This window comes from Mirounga angustirostris, unplaced genomic scaffold (assembly GCF_029215605.1).
Source record: "Mirounga angustirostris isolate CCGP_5_RB_7025 unplaced genomic scaffold, mMirAng1.0.hap1 SCAF_4, whole genome shotgun sequence".
In the NCBI taxonomy this organism is placed as follows: domain Eukaryota; kingdom Metazoa; phylum Chordata; class Mammalia; order Carnivora; family Phocidae; genus Mirounga; species Mirounga angustirostris.
In genome coordinates, this window is record NW_026991712.1 from 92,456,551 (window position 1) to 92,473,587 (window position 17,037).

The 17,037-nt window shown below is 50.3% G+C and overlaps 1 protein-coding gene across 2 annotated transcripts; it reads left to right on the top strand.

The window, feature by feature from the left end:
• Positions 1 to 92: 92 nt before the first annotated feature.
• On the top strand, positions 93 to 13,500 carry TRIM45 (tripartite motif containing 45). 2 transcript variants are annotated; one of them, XR_006794384.3, is made up of 7 exons: positions 93 to 1,210; positions 3,070 to 3,803; positions 5,100 to 5,229; positions 5,833 to 5,947; positions 7,567 to 7,693; positions 8,901 to 9,217; positions 9,311 to 13,500. XR_006794384.3 is itself a non-coding variant. In XM_045896862.3 (6 exons), the coding sequence occupies exons 1-6, from the start codon at positions 723 to 725 to the stop codon at positions 9,047 to 9,049; spliced, it is 1,743 nt and encodes a 580-aa protein (XP_045752818.1). In that variant the 5' UTR covers positions 93 to 722; the 3' UTR covers positions 9,050 to 13,499. The 2 variants fall into 2 exon arrangements, 1 of the variants encoding a protein (XP_045752818.1); XM_045896862.3 differs by having other exon boundaries at positions 8,901 to 13,499.
• Positions 13,501 to 17,037: the final 3,537 nt, after the last annotated feature.

Here is a 17,037-nt window from a genome sequence, read left to right on the forward strand (position 1 = left end):
ACTGGCGAAGATGTGGAATTTCCAAACCTTATTGGATACTGGTGGTGTCACTCTGGTGGGAGGCGGGGCCCCCAGCGGCGAGGGCCGCCCTTCTCGGACGGTGATTGGACTCCCCTGAGTAGACTCGGACTGGGATTGGTGCGAGGAGGGGCCAGAGCCTTCGGGCACCGTGGGCTGCGGTGTTGGGGAGGCGGTGGTCACCCAGGAGCCGGCGGGTCGCACAGCTCCTTTGCAGGCCGTGTGCGGTTCGCGCACGGCCGGGTCGGGGGAAGGAGCAAGAGGCCCTCCCCGACTTCATCACGCGGGGGCGGGAGTGGCGCTTGTCGCGTGTCGGGCCGGGGCCAGTGGGGCGGGCGGCGGGAGGGCGGTGGTAGTGGAAGGAGTGAGAGGTGCAGGGGTCTGGGAGTTGGCGGCGGCAGGACCAGCTCAAGACTTAGACCTGGCAGCGCTTCCGGGGAGGAGGACTTGGGGGGCACAGGAGGGCGTGGGCGCGTCTGGTATGGGATGCCATGGAAAGGAGGGGGCCCTCCTAAGTAGATCTGTGGATGGTTCTTTTGACGACTCCTCTTCTACCATTTTGCCCTTTGAATTGCCGAAGAGAGAGTCCCCATGGTCTCTGCTCAAATTCTGCAAACTTTCTCTTTGGGTGGGCTTAATCACCTACTACTTCATTATAGAGCTGCCCACCGCCTTTTGTGATACTGGGCACAAACGTGGGGAATATGTCAGAAAAGAGGAAGCCGCTGCTGGGCTTCGTGGGCAAACTCCCCGGTGGGACTGCGCTTGGGAACTCAGGCAAGACTCACTGCCCTTTGTGCATGGGGCTTTTCAAAGCCCCCAGGCTCTTGCCTTGTTTGCACACAGTTTGCACCACGTGTCTGGAGCAGCTGGAACCCTTCTCAGTAGTGGACATCAGAGGGGGAGACTCTGACACAAGCTCTGAGGGGTCAATATTCCAGGAACTCAAGCCTCCCAGTCTGCAGCCGCAGATCGGCATCCTCTGTCCGGTATGTGATGCTCAGGTGGACCTGCCCATGGGTGGAGTGAAGGCTTTAACCATAGACCACCTGGCCATGAATGACGTGATGCTGGAGAGTCTTCAAGGGGAAGGCCAGGGCCTGGTGTGTGACCTGTGCAGCGACAGAGAAGTGGAGAAGAGATGTCAGACCTGCAAAGCCAATCTCTGTCACTTCTGCTGCCAGGCGCATAGGTAAAGTCGGGCTCCCCCACCCCCACCCCCCTCCTTGCAGCTTAAGAGCAGAATACAAAGAGGTGTCAAGCCAGAAATCCCTGGGTGAGCAGATGGGAAGGAAAGCTCTCTCAGATGCCCTGTAAGGCCAAAGAGCAGTATACACTGTGATAAATACTCCAGAGTGGTAGTTAACTCCTGCAGCCTTACATAATACCCCTAGTAATAATAGAAGCAAAGGTTTGTGTAGCCCTTTTCAGTTTGCAAAGCACACTCACTGTTTCCTTGGATCATCAGTCCTTTGTATGGTGAATAATTGTAGTGGGTGCTGGATAAACAGAGAAGAATGAATATAATAGCATAGCCCCTGGCCTTGATCGCATTTGATGCCTTGCAGCTCTTATAGAAAAGCAAGCACTGTTTTCACTCCCGTTTATTATTTGAGGAAACTGAAGCTCAGCAAAATGTGATTTGCCAAGGTTCCACAGCTGGTATGTAGTGTATAACAGAACCCAGGTTTGGTTTTGTTTTTATTTATTTATTTGACAAAGAGAGACACAGCGAGAGAGGGAACACAAGCAGGGGGAGAGGAAGAGGGAGAAGCAGGCTTCCCCCTGAGCAGGGAGCCCAATGCAGGGCTCCATCCCAGGACGCTGGGATCATGACCTGAGCTGAAGGCAGACGCTTAATGACTGAGCCAACCAGGCGCCCCCAGAACTCAGTTTTAAATCCAGGTCTTCTGACTGCATTCTGTGCTCTTTCTAGTAATCCATGCTGCCTTCCCAGTATAAGGTGCTGTTTGGCTGGGCCCCACTGCAGCCTTAGCCTTGTACCCTAGAGTGACTCTGGAGCTTGGTGAGGTGGGCCTATAGGTGCTTGTTGGGGTGCAGATTTATGTCTTTTATGGCATTTGGTGAATAGCCGGTCACATGAATCACTCTTTGTCCCTTCTCCGCCCCCTCCCCCATTCCAGGACATCTGAATTTAAAATAGCCAAGATTTTGGATTTAGCTTAAAATAGTTTTTAAATTCTGTCCTCCATTTGGTTTCTGGTCTCACCAACAGAACAAGTTAGTCTTAAGTCTTCCTATTTTTAACTTGTAGTTATGACTACCTTGCTGCCAGCTAATCAGCTGACCCTGTTTTCTCTACAGCCACTCTTCTGGTGCTGGAATAGGCATGCCAGCTCCGAGGTGGTCTGCTATCGGGGGATCTCTCAACAGTCACTGGGTTTCCTGGGGAGTCCCCTGAATCTCTAGAGGGCTACAGAAAAGGGGAATTAACAGAGAGTTGTGATCCTACTGACCATTGATTTCAGTCTTTCTAATAATGCCAATGACTCTTGGGGAAAATTCTAGCTTGCTGCTTTGGGTGATGCAATCTCTGGGCAAAGGAAATGCTTTACCAAAATCTCAAGTGAAAGTGGACGGAGACTCTCTGTCGGGGCCAGCTGGACACTTTTTCATTGCTGGGGGTTTATCGCTGTGCCACGTGGCACAGTTTCTGTCTCTTGGTGCTGGATTCCCACCATGCTCTCACCTCTAGCTTGCTGAAGGAGTAGGCCGTGGCTCTTGTCTCAACTTGCCAAACTAATGCTTCAGAGAAAGTTCCAGGCCATAGCCTTAGTGTTGCAACCTTTGGCAAAGTCCCGTCCCAGGCCAGAGAGCTTTTATTCAAGGTAGTAGCCTTTTCGAGTAGGTGTTATTCACTCCCCATACAGATGAGGAGGAACTGGAATCCGAGAGGATCGCATAGTTAAGAGGTCAGAGCAAGGGGCTGAACTCAGATCTCTTTGACTTCCCGAGCCATGCTGTGAAAACTGCCAGATCATTTCCCAACCGAATCGTCCCCTAATTTCCTGTCCCTGACTCTGTCCCCAGGCGGCAGAAGAAGACAACTTACCATACGATGGTGGACCTAAAAGACTTAAAAGGCTGCAGCAGGATTGGGAAGCCCATTCTGTGTCCTGCGCACCCTGCAGAGGACCTGAGGCTGTTCTGTGAGCTCTGCGACCGGCCCGTGTGTCGGGACTGTGTGGTGGGGGAGCACCGGGAGCACCCCTGTGACTTCACAAGCAATGTTATCCACAAGCATGGGGACGCGGTGCGGGAGCTCCTCAAAGGCACCCAGCCCCACGTGGAGGTGTTGGAGGAAGCCCTCGCACAGATCAAAGGGATGAACAGTGCCCTCCAGGAGCAGGTGGGGGCTGTGGCCGCCGACGTGCACGCATTCTCTGAGGGCTACATCAAGGCCATTGAGGAGCACCGGGACAAGCTGCTGAAGCAGCTGGAAGACATACGGGTCCAGAAGGAAAACTCCCTGCAGCTGCAGAAGGCCCAGCTGGAGCAGCTGCTAGCTGACCTGCGGACTGGTGTGGAGTTCACAGAGCACCTGCTGACCAGTGGTTCAGACCTGGAGATCCTCATCACCAAGGGGGTGGTAGTAGAACGGCTCACAAAGCTGAACAAAGTCAAATATAGTGTCCATCCTGGAGTAAACGATAAGATATGCTTCTCTCCTCAGCAGAAAGCAGGCCGGTGCCGTGGCTATGAAGTTTATGGGGCCATCCATACCAAAGAGGTCGATCCAGCCAAATGTGTCCTTCAAGGAGAAGGTAGGAGGCATTTCCTGCTGGCCTTGAGAGGGCAGTGGACGGGGACATGGTGTTTAAAGAGGTGTGGCTTTTTTTCGCTGGGGCCTTCATCCAGCTAGGAAGAGTTTCCTCCCGACCAGTTTACCAAGGGAGAGAGCCATACTGATCTGAAGGACGGTGACCCCTCCCTCGCCCTTTCTTTCTGTTTCATTCTGGCCAGGGTACAGTTAGTACTCATACACGGGTGAGGCTTGACCCTTTTCCAGTTGAGCAAAGTAGTAACTAGCAAGGACCTCAAAGGAGCATGCTGTTTCTATCAGATGATAGAACAGAGACAGTGCCCGAAGACGATCCCAGGATGGGCCGCGGTGAAATCCTGCCTGCCCGTAGAGGAGCGTGGCAGGGCCCCAGAGGGCTCGGATCATTCCGAAGAGAGTTTCAGAGGAGTGAGGAAGACAAGGGTAGAGCGTCCTTTCTTCTGTGCCCCTCTTGGTTTATGTAAGCCACATCTTGACATTTAAAAGATGATGGTAGGCATTTCACTTCGGTTGGGGGAGAAACAACTTCCTTTGGCCCTTCTATTCCTAAAGGAGGCAGTTATTGGAACAGAGATACGTCCGAGATCAGTCCTGATGGGCAGACTGTACTGTAGATGCAGCCTGACTCCGGCACGGGCATTCTCAGCCTTTTGGAGGTCAGAGATGCCTTTGAGAATGATCCCTCCCCAAGAACATCCACTAATTTGGGCACCGCACTTCTGGAGATTCTTGGACCCCTCATAAGCCTCTCCAGAGACCACATGGTAGTTCATGAGCCCCAAGTTAAGAAGCCCCGTTGCATCTGCTGGCCCAGAGGCTGCACCTACTGAATATTTCCCTAGCAGCTTGGCTCAAGTGCTGAAGGGTCTGGTCTGATCAGCTGTACCCCCTGCCCATTCCAGCATGATCTGCATCTCAGAGAGGGTAGTTTGGGGCTTATGAGCTTCCCTCACAGGGTCTAGAGGTTTTCTGCTCTGAATATGTAGGTCTATCCTGAGTATTTTCAGAGCTCCCTTTAGGGCTGCAGTTAAGGTTCAGGATCCTGTGTGATCCAAGGCAGCAACTGGCTGAGAGACAGCCAGGCTCGCCAGGAGGGACTCCCAGGAAGTATGCTCTGGGGGCCAGAGCAGGAAGAGAAGAGAAAGGGAGCAGGGCAATTACGGTAAACGGGAAGCATGACCTTTTGCTCTAAAGAGAAGCAGCAAGATGGTGTCTGATCTGGGGATGCAGTCACCCTGGCTGGCCTTTGAGGTGAGGACTGAATGTTTATCTTCCGCAGATCTCCACCGAGCCCGGGAGAAACAGACAGCCTCTTTCACCCTGCTGTGTAAGGATGCGGCAGGAGAGAGCATGGGCCGGGGAGGAGACAGCGTGCGAGTCGCGGTCATCCCTAAAGATAAGAAAGACAGGTGTGTATTACACAGCCAGGTGTCAAGGGTAATAAGCAGTGACAAAACTGGACACTTGAGGCCCCTTTGCAGTTGGGGAGGTGTACCTGGAGTAGTTACATCCTACCCCCCGCCCCCCAGCTGCTATTAAAAAATGTGATACGACCAGCTGGAGCAGATGTGTTTTCTTGCGCGGGTTTTATGCCAGTACTCCATTCTCTCCCAAAGGTCTGCTCCGCCCCTCAGCTTGTCTGAAAAATACTCTACGTTAGACCGCATGGGCCCCTTCTCAAAATTCAGCCCCACTTTGCTACTCCACTAGGCTGGGAATATATTCATGTGCCTCTGAGATCAGAGGAGGAAGGAGAGCAAGAGGGTACAGCAAGCCCATCAAAGAGGACACAGTAACTCTTTCAAGGAATTCCTCTGTACATCAGATTAAATCGACATTTACGTTGCTTCCCTTCTGTTGTAAAATTAATTTCCGAGACCAATGGAAGGAGCATCCTGCTTGGGGTACAATTTCAAGTGAATGTTGGGTGGAATGGTGTAGGGTTCACACCTCAAGTGGTGGGCGGCCCCAGCAGACCTGTGAGTGGTTTTCTGAACCCCGTCTGCATTCAGTCCAGTCAGAGCGCTGGTGCAAGATAACAAGGATGGGACGTACTACGTCTCCTACACCCCCAAGGAGCCTGGTGTCTATACCGTGTTGGTCTGCGTCAAAGAGCAGCATGTGCGGGTGAGTAGGACCTATGCCTGTCCTCCCTGGCCTTCTCTCTCCCTGCTTCCTCTGGCTTCTACCATCTCAGGATGCGGAGACATGTCTCGTGGGATCAGCTGTATGGAGGGATTGAATAGGATCCTCTTTCTTCCTTCTCCTCACTTGAGAAATGACCCAGATTTTGCTGGTGACCATAACTCTGTGCCTATTCCTCCTCCTGGCTGTTGGCTTGTATTTTATCATTCTCCCCTTCGGGGAATTCTTAATTTGGGAAAGATACCTTCATCCCAGGGGGCATTCCGCCAGGGGACAAGCATACACATTCAAGCAATATCCTCTAGCTCGGGATTGTTCAGACTGTGACCAGACAGACTGGAACTTACTGGAACACAATTTGGGAGAGTTATGCCCTCTTCCCCTCAATTGACCAGTCATCTATCTACCTGACCCATCTGTCCTCGTAACTCTTTCGCCTGTTTCCATATGTGCTTAGCTCTTACCAGGGTTACTGCATCAGCCCCCCCAGACAAGACTGGTCTAGAGATTGCGTATTTTTTTAAAATCGGGCAATACTCAGCAGGCCCGACGGAATCTCGAGTAATCACAGATTTTCCCCAACCAGAAAGCAACACTGACAGGGATGATAAAGTACCATAGTGTCATGATGTGTCAGGCTTGTGATGTGTGCAAGAAGGAAGACTCCTGTTCAACTCCACTTACTGCCTAATTACATTGGCCGGAGTGGGCTGCGTCCCTCTGCATACATTCTTAGGCCTTTCTTCCAGGCCATTCGGGCCTAGGGATCATCGCGCAATTGGACTGAGAAACAAACGTGCTGAGGTACACAGTCCCTGTAGAGCAAAACCAGAACTTGAACCCATTTCTTTGAACTCCAAGTTGTTTTTAAAGTGGACCATAAACTCTTGAAAGGAGGAGAGATCGAACACGTGAAAGGCTTTTAAGGTGCCAGACTCTCTGTTTTGTGCTCCTGCAGACTGTGTGCTTCTCAGTCAGGGACAGGCCCATAAGCTACACTTATTAGATGCTGACTACCTAACATAGGACAAGAAGTGGAGAACGGAAGTTGTCCTGGAAGGAGAGGGGCAGGTGGGAGAGTTTCGAATTTGAGGATTATCAACCACGCGCTCTTCACCTTTCTGCCTGTATCCTCACGGGCCGAGACTAAGTGGATGGGGAAACAGAAACATCCAGGATGGAGGGGTGGGAGGAGGGGAGCGAGACTCAGCATGTGAGGGAAGGAGGTGCGTGACTGAGACATTGGAGAAGGGATCACGGGACGGCCTAGCCTTGTGGTTGCGGCGCTCTACTAACGAGCCCTGAGACTCTTCCAGAAGGGAGATGGAGACACCAGTGACACGAAACACAGCTTGGGTTTATTCGTGTATCAGGCGGGCTCTGTGCTAGAGGGGCTGCACAGATTCCTTGACTCTCACGCATTTGTATCTGGCGCCACACAGCTGAGCACCCAGCTGTCACTGTCCCCTCGTCCGTTTCCCTCTGCTGTCCTCGTCTCTCCGGGGCCAGGCCCTGTGACTGCGTTTAAGCACATGGGATGCTTAGCACATCCCTGTTGACTCATAAGGTGCTGTTCTTTGCTCTTGGTCTGAACACTGAAGGGCTCGCCGTTCACCGTGACCGTGAGGAAAAAGCATCGGCCACACGCGGGCGTGTTTCACTGCTGCACGTTCTGCTCCAGCGGAGGCCAGAAGACTGCTCGCTGTGCTTGTGGAGGCACCATGCCAGGTGAGGGGACACTCGAAAGTCTCCCAGCAATGGGGCTCAACTACCGCACAGCCACTAGGTTTAGGAGATTCAGACTTAGGCTTTCTTTCTGGGAATATAATCCATGCGTATCAGTACACCACAGTTCTGAAAGTTTCACTTTAAAGCTTTTTTGTTCTGAAAAGTGAGATAGTAAGCTTAAAAGTTCTGAGTTCTTTCCGTTCTGATCCAGTTCACCAATCTTATGAGCCCTGTGCTTCTCCCCGGGATGCTCGATGTCCATCTGTACCCTTTCCACCAGCCTGGCAGTGTAAAAAAAAAAAATCCAAACCCACTCTGTTCCTTTTAAAACCTTAAAGAAATTCCAAGCAAGTCAGGGATGGGGAAGTGGATGATTAAATCAGTTGACCAGGTCTGGCTCTTTTTGGGGGAAGGAGGGTCGACTCAGGCAGGAGATCTAATTTTTTCTTTTTTTAAGTAGGCTCCACTCCAAGCATAGAGCCAGCCCAACGTGGGGCTTGAACTCACAACCCTGAGATCAAGACCTGAGCTGAGATCAAGAGTCGGACGCTTAACCAACTGAGCCACCCAGGCGCTCCTCTAATTATTTTTTTAAAAGTATTCTGTTGTGTTCCTACTCTGATGGTGAGCCTTAAGAGGCTCGTGCATGGGGCGCCTGGGTGGCTTAGTCGTTAAGCGTCTGCCTTCAGCTCAGGTCATGGTCCCAGGGTCCTGGGATCGATTCCCGCATCGGGCTCCCTGCTCCGTGGGGAGCCTGCTTCTCCCTCTCCCACTCTCCCTGCTTGTGTTCCTGCTGTCTCTGTGTCTCTGTCAAATAAATAAAATCTTAAAAAAAAAAAAAAAGGCTCGTGCACCCTTTTGCATAAACACTTTAGGAACTACCTTCTTTATTTCAGCCACTCTACCCTTCTCTTTTATTTCAATTATTTTTCAGTTAAAACTCAAAACAGTTCATCTCCTTGAGTTAGCAGAATGTTAAAACAACACTCTTCTTAGAACTTCAGCGAATCTTAATTGATTTGCTGTCTTCAGTCCTTGGGAGTCCTCCTCCTACAGAGGCACCAGATAGCTTGTTTCTCTCGCTGGGTTTTTATTACATGTTTTTACATCCATGAGTCTAAATGTTGTCAGAAACGTTAGTTTCCATGGTAAACTGCTGGACTTCACTCTTAATGGTTGTCTTCTGTCTCCTCTTGGTACCACACAGGTGGGTACCTAGGCTGCGGCCACGGACACAAAGGCCACCCGGGTCGCCCGCACTGGTCATGCTGTGGGAAGTTTGCCGAGAAGTCGGAATGCACGTGGACAGGTGGGCAGAACGCACCAAGGAGTCTCCTCAGGACTGTGGCACTCTGATGCCTTCCTGGGTACGTGGCCAGCCCGTTAGCTGCAGCCAGTTCAACTTCCAATTACCAGAGGACCCCAGACCTGGATTAATTCTGAAGAAACGGATAGAATTAAAAACAGAGTGCCTTATCTTACACTCTCAATTTCCAGTCTTTTCTTGTGAGTCACTCACTGATGGTATGTACAGACGATTGAGCACCAGAGACCACGTTTCTCTTCCTGATGGTTGGCAGGGTTCATTCTACACTGAGGCTCCCTTTTCTTGTGCAGGAACGGAGCAATCTACGCTGTTGGAACTTAGCGATCATGGGGAGAGTTCAGTTCCTGACTTCTGGATATGTAACTCGCTTATTTCTCCCTAAGCCACATGTTTGCTGTTTCCCTCAAAGAATTAAAAACTGCTTTTCATCATATCTACTTTTTGCTAGTACACTTTAAATGGATTATAATGGGATCTTGCTGTTTTGGTGGAGGTCCCCGGCTTCACCCCCAGGCCACGTTCATCTCCTACTCGCCAGCCTAGATTACTGTTTGGTCAAGGGCATACAAGTAGTAAGTAAATAAAGGGAAACTGTTGAAATACCACTTCAGAAATTTGTTACAGGTCTACTCTTGCCAGGCACTCTGGATACTTTCATCCTCCTCACATCTCCCAACCCTCTGTTATTTAGAGAGCAGTCTTCCCTTCTGTCTGTAGAGCTAGAAAGTTCAGTAGAAGCTCTGAGTCCTAGTGTGCCTGCTTAGCTGTCAGAGCCTGAAAGAACTCTGGGAAGAGGCAGCACGCAGCGCTGGTGCTGCATCCCTGCCGAGGGCTTCCCTGCATATAGTCGGTGTGTTCTTCTGGGACTCCTGATTTCAGTGTGTATTAGCTATCACTACTGAAATCGGCATTGCAAGAGCCATTAAGAAGCAGGTGACTCATTTGAGCAGTGAATTGGGTCAGGCAAAGGAAGTGAAGTAAGCAGACGCAACATGGACTGTCGGGTCATCATGGGATACATTTCTTTCCTCCTTAGGGCTGATAGATGTGAGCTACATCATTGCCGTAAATCCTAAGATACTCACTGTATTCCCACCCTTTTCTGGGAAGATTCCCTTCGGTGCTCTCTAACCCAAATCTGATCTTCCCAGAAGACAGTGATGGCCCTGCGAGCCTCGCAAAGTGTTAGTTAGCTACTTGCTCTTCCTCACTCCGCTGGGCCCCAAGTCAGGTAGGTGTCCTGTGAGCTCATCACTGCTGCTTTAGGATCAGCATTTCTCAGCCAGGAGCGGTCTTTCCCCACCAGGGACATTTAGTCAAGTCTTAGAGACATTTTTCCTTGTACAGCTGGAGGCTGGTGCTACATCTGTTGTGTAGAAGTCTGGAATGCTGCCCATCTCAGGACAGCCTTCTGCAACAGGGAATTACCCAGCCCAAAATACTCACCGTGCCACTGTTGAGAAACCCTGTTCCGGACCATTCTCTCTCTTTTTTCAGAAAATGGCCAGCCTTGAGGCTCATGCCTCTCTACAACTTGCTGCACCCCCTCCCCCCCGTGGTTCAGCCATCCACACAGCCCCGCATCATTCCCCCGCATTCCTTAAGGATTTTAGCCTGAGCTTGCTGCCACGGCAGAACCATGCCCTTGGTCTCAGAGTAATTCAGTATCCACATAGGCTTCTTAATTCCGTGACCAATTCTCTGCTCCTTTTCCCCTACCTTAGCCTACAGTCAGTCATCCCTGAGAGCTGGCTAGATTCCAGTTGTACCCTCTGCATCCTTTCCATTTCAAGCATCCCATGACCACAAGCTCCCATCTCTCCAGCTTACCCATGATAATAACCCGACTCTTCCTGGAACCCACAATGCAGTGATTCCCTCACCTTCTCGTGGTTCCCCCTCATGCCCGCATGTGCTTTCCTTCATTCTCTCTCAGCTTAGATTCTACAGACCATCATTATAATCACTCTCTTGTATGTGGTCTCCCTGCCATTCTTGAAAAAACCCCCAGTTGGATCCATCTCTCCCTCTAACCCGACTGGATGATCCTGGAGAAAAACACAAGAGCACGAGGACTTAGCCTCACTTTAAATCTACGACCACTAATGTCAGTGGGCTCTTAGCATCACTTAGTTGTTTGACAACATCTCTCTTGTCAGTTGGTTCCCCTGCTCTGCCAGACAATTATTTCATACTTTCTTCTCAAACTCCACTTTCCACCCAGCTTCCCCTCTCCACTTAACGACCTTGCTTTTTATTTCACCAAGAAAATAAAAGGATTCAGAAGAGAATTCTCCTACCTTCTCACCACATCTACAAATCTGCCTATAGCCTTATCAAAAGCAAACCTCTGGGGCCGCCTGGGTGGCTCAGTGGGTTAAGTGTCTGCCTTCCGCTCAGGTCATGATCCCGGGGTCCTGAGACTGAGCCCCACACTGGGCTCCCTGCTCAGCAGGGAGTCTGCCTCTCCCTCTGCTTGTGTTCTCTCCCTCACTCTCTCACTCACTGTCTCAAGTAAATAAAATCTAAAAACAAAACAAAACAAAAAACAAACCTCTATACTTGTATGCCAGACCGCATTGCATCTCCACAACCCAGGAACATAGCTCCAGGAATTCCCTCAGGAACATGTACAATATTCCCCCCTCTTTAAAAAAAACAGATTTCCTTTGATTTCTGTACTAGTCTGCTCGTGCTGCCATGACCAAATACCACACACTATGGGGCTCCAACAACAGAAATTTATTTCTCTCAGTTCTGGAGGCTGGAAGTCCAAGGTGAAGGTGTCTCTCGAGGCCCCTCTCTTGGCTTCCAGGTGGCCGCTCCCTCCTGTGTCCTCACGTGGTCTTGCCTCCGTGCAGACACATCCCCGGTGTCTCTTTCTCTTCTTACAAGGACACCGGTCCTACTGAGTTAGGGCCCACACTTCTGACCTCATTTGACCTCAGTTATCTCCTTAAAAGCCCAGTCTCCAAATACTGTCACACTGGGGATTGGGCTTCAGTCTATGAATTGGGGGGGTAACAAAATTCAGTCCATAACATGTTTCACCCCTCTGACAACCACTCCATTTTCTGCTTCCCTTTAAAAAACTGCAAAAATAATTGTTTGCTATCTCTACTTCTCCTTGCGTCCTCTTAGATCGAACCCAGTCAGCCTTTCTTCCACACCACTCCACTGCTCATCAAGGTCCCCAGGAATGTCCACATTATTGAACCTCATGATCAGTTCCTGATGTTTCCATCAACCGCATTTAACACAGCTGATCACTTTCCCCTCCTTGAAACATTCCCTTCGCTTGTTTCGCATGGCATCACTCTCCATTCTGTCTCACTGACTTCTGACTCTTCCTCTTTGCTAGTTCCTTCTCATCTCCCCCGGTCCTACATGTTGGACAGCCCTAAGGATCCGTTCTTGCATTTCTTTGTCGTCCCCCCTCCCTAGATGATCCCCTCCTCTCTTGACTCTAAATACCATTTAGACACTGAAAACTCCTACATTTACCTCCCGCTCCAAATTCCAACAGCTTAACACCTCCACTTGGAGGCATTCCAGGCGCCTCAAATTTCAGATGTCCACAACAGAACTCTCAGTTTCCCATTCTCGCTTCCCACCTGCCTATACTAGCAAACTGCTTCTCCTGCAGTCTACTCCACCTCTTTAAGAGGAAAGTCCAAATCCATTCTTACAGGTGGTAGAGTCAGTGGCCTGGTAAACGTGCTTGCCTCCCCTCTCACGCACCACATCCAATCCATGGGTGAGTCCGTTCGGCTTTCCCTTCAAAATACATCTGCCGAGCACGGCTTTCCACCTCCACGGCCACTATCCTGGTGTAAGACACCAAGATTTCTCCCCTGCCTCCTAGATGGTCTCCCTGCTCCCACCCTTCCCCTCCTGTGGCCTGTTCTCCCCTCCAGAGTCAGAGAGGTCCTTCTGAAATACCTCAGATCATGTCACTCTGCCGCTCAACACCCAACATCTTCCCATCTTACTCAGAACAAAGCCAGCGTTTACATCAGCATGTAAGAGCCTGTATCCCGGCTCCCCGTTCTCTCATTTCCTCCCCCTCACCCCAGTCACTCATTCCAGCCCAACCTGCCTGCCTGGGGCTCTGCAAACTCTGCACATACTCTGTGTAGCAGCCTTTATGATCACTGCCCTGCCGTCTGGAATGTTCTTCTCACAGATATTTAATGACTGATTCTCTTTCTCCTCAGGTTTCGGCTCCTACCTCAATCATCATCTTACGGGAGAGGTCCCTAACTACCCTCCATAAAATAGCACCTCCCCACCCCAGGGCCCCGCATCACCCTCACTCAGCTTCATCACTGTCTCACATACATATTCTATTTGTTTAATGTTTGTTCTCTCATATTAGACTGTCAGCCCCATGAAGGCAGGGACTTGACATTTATTGACCACATTGTCCCCATGTTCCTGGAACATAGTAGAGGCTTAATCAGTGTTTTGTTGAATAAAAAAAAGATATAATGTGGTACAAGTTTTAGTTTGGATCTCCTTGGTATCTGCTTCTATAAGCCAGACTTTCCTTCCCCCAAACGCCAATAGTTGTCATTTAACCAAATACCACTTGGAAAAAAAAAAAAAAAATCTCCGCCTTCTGTCAAACCTGCTGGATAAATGGTACGCACTTTAGGGACCAGCCTTGAATTTTCCAATTACCTCAGACATCCAGGGAATTGCTTTGCCGTGAAGAAGTTTATTGTATTACATCATTTATCCCCGTGTGTCTTTTAACGCATCAGACTTCAGAACTGAGGATTAAAAGCTTTTCATTTATTTCGGTTGGAAAAGGGTTTTGGTAATTGCAGAACTCTACCGTAGATGAAGCTCGACTGCAACAGAGAAGTTCCGTCACACATCCAGGTTCTGGCGCTTGTCCCAGCCTTAAAGCAGTACTCACAGTAGCCATGCCGTCATAGACATTGAGATAGTTGGTGTGGCAGGAGGGGTAGGCTGTTCGTTGGGCTGCCATACGACGGAGTCTACGTTCAGTGCGGCTGTCCTGCCAGCTGACAGGCCCTGCAAAGTTAAGAGTGATCTGCAGAGCCCCAGACTCCCGAGCTGAGAGGAAAAAAAAGATCTGAGGGTTTAGGACTTGTCCCCAGTGTCGCAAAATGCTTCAGAAATCACCCCGGAGTCGTGAGCACTGAAGCATCAACAAGGTGCAGCATTATGATGTAAGTTTTATCTCCCATGTTACAGGTAAGGCAAAAGGGCCACGAATTACTGCCTCTGTCCTCTGGGAGGTCGTCACAGGATAAACACCTTGGCTGTCTTGGATGACAAACACACACACACACACACACACACACACCGGTCAGCCCCGCCCACTCTAATCTCTGAGATGCAGTCCTCAGTCAGCTTCACTCCCGGGGACGCAGGCCTGCTGTTTGTCCCAGAGGGGGCTGGGTGAAGTGACCGCTAATGGAAGCGGGATATAGGAAGAGGCATTTCACTCTGCCTTGTTAGCATCTATGTACGGACTTCACTTTAGCTCCTTGTTCTAAGCCCTCCCAGCAACCACAGCACCTGACACCACTGTCCCTCCACAGCCATCCAGGATGGGATTAATGCCCATCTCCCTAGGAGACTGTAAGCCTCAGGGAGGACAGGGATGCTTTCAGGTTTTGCTTTTACCCAGCAGTGCCCGGCACATTTAATATAGATTTTTGAACTGATGTACAAATGATTTAGCAGTGGATGTATTCTCGCCATCCTACCTTGCATACATCAGCTCTACCTACCCTCAGATTAGCTAAGGATTCTGGGTAAAAGGACTCAAGCCCGGAGAGAGGTCGTGTAGCCGTGGGTCTGTCTGCCCGGTTCCCTCCCTAGGGGTGAGGCTCTTCCTCACTTCCATCTCCATCCGCACCTACTGACTCTTAGGGTGCTTGGTGCTCTAACTGGCCCCAATTTCATTTTTATTTCTGAAAACATTTTCTTCTGGGTTACATGCTTAGGAATTCTAAGTTCCTATTATAATTCTTTGTGCTGGCAGCTACGCTCTTTAGATCCTTTCTGCCCTTTCTTAGGACAAGATGCTAGACAGCAAATAGCAGTGTAATATCCCACTTTGTAAACCCAGTTCTCTCAAGGCATCACGGTCAGCATCAAGATTCCAGACGACCGCAGAGGTCACACCGAGCACTGGCGGCTCCACGACTATCCTACTAGTGCGGAAGGGTCTGGCTTCACCTTGGAGCCCTGCTGGAAGCCACTTCCTTGGGCAACAGAGACAACCAGCGAGTAAACAAGCCAGTGGTCATACACAGCCGTTCTAAGTCACACACACAGCTGCTAGAGAAAGGGTCATATTCCAGAGATGTCATCCCACCTGCTACTGTGCATAATGATTGCATGGCAACAGGAGTCCTTGGCGGGATTTTTAAAGGGTTCAGGATTCCGTCCAGCCATGGCGTGCACCAAATGCCCTTTTCTGATCAACACTGTGAAAGAGAAGTCAAACGGTAAAGCTGCCGCGAAGGCAAATCCGTCACATGAGAAATCCCTGGTACGCGGGGCGCTCCACGGTGTTGCACTTCGGTGACAGATGCTCGCTGTCTGGCTTTCAGCGGCACCCACGCTGCTGTCTTACTCCCTCTGCCCAGACCCGGTCCCACAGTAGTAACACTAGCACTTGCACAGCCCCTCACGGCTTATAAAGCCCCGATGACATCCTCTCGTCCTCGCCCAAGGCTGGTCAGGGAGGCAGGCAGCCGTACGACAATCCGGCACATCGGAAGGGCTGGTTGGCACTGGCAGAGTTCGAGCACTCATGTGGGATGCTGCCCGTTGCTCGCGGGGCCAAGCACTCACCATGTCCTGCCCCGGCCTTCAGAAATGGACTCCCAGTAACTAATGAATGCGAGCCTGAGAGACACCAGAGCGCCACTTACAGTAAATTCATGAGAAATTTCCGCGCCAGGACTAGGATTTAAGAATGCCGTGGTTTGGTACGTCCCGTCCCACTGAAACAATGGTTCCAACTTTTTTTTTTTTTTTAATATTTTATTTATTTTTTAGAGAGCGAGCGAGAGAGAAACAGCATGAGAGGGGAGAGGGTCAGAGGAAGAAGCAGGCTCCCCGCTGAGCCGGGAGCCTGATGTGGGACTCGATCCCAGGACCCTGGGATCATGACCTGAGCTGAAGGCAGACGCTTAACCATCTGAGCCACCCAGGCGCCCCAATGGTTCCAACTTTTTCTGCATCCACCACACCTCACTTGCATCTCACTGGTGTTGGAACACTTACCCAAGACATAATTAGGTGGCTCTGCTGGGTGAGAATCAAAACAAGGAACACGAGATATACTGTTTAAGGTGCCAGAAGGAATCCTAAGAGTAGATTACATGTCAGTGCGCTAGCAAAGGGCTTCACCTCCTACCCCTGACTCAAGGACACCCCTAATAGTTCCATCTAGGAGAACTACCATCCTTTCCCACAGAAATTAGCTGATGTGTTTTGGAAATGATTGCTAATGGGAAGAAGGAAATAGGAACAGTTTCCCGAAGTAACAGTCTCAAGAGTTTGTATTAGAGTACCAACTGCTATCTGAACAACCCCAAACTCAGTGGCTTAAAAAAATATTATTTATGTGATACAGCCATGTGGGTGAGCAGGGGTGAGAAGGGAGGCACACATGCAGAAGGCTTTGTTCCAGTCATTCGGGAACTGAGGCTTACTAGTTTGCCTAAAGGGTCCATGGCCCAAAAGTAGGTTAAGAATCCCTGATCTAGTGGCTTCTCTAGGGCCTCGTAGGCTTCCATCAGCTCCTTGGCATCTAGTGGGCCGATGAGGGAAGAAACAGTGTGATGAATCACTCATAAAGTTGGAGAGGAGGTTAAGAAATTACTTACATCACCTCTCTCCTCATTCCATTGACTAGAACTCAGTGATATGGACCCATGTAACTGCAGTGAACACTGGGAAATGCAGTCTTTCTGGGTGCCCGGGAAGAAAAGGAAATGGAGGTTCGCAAACACATTATCTCTGC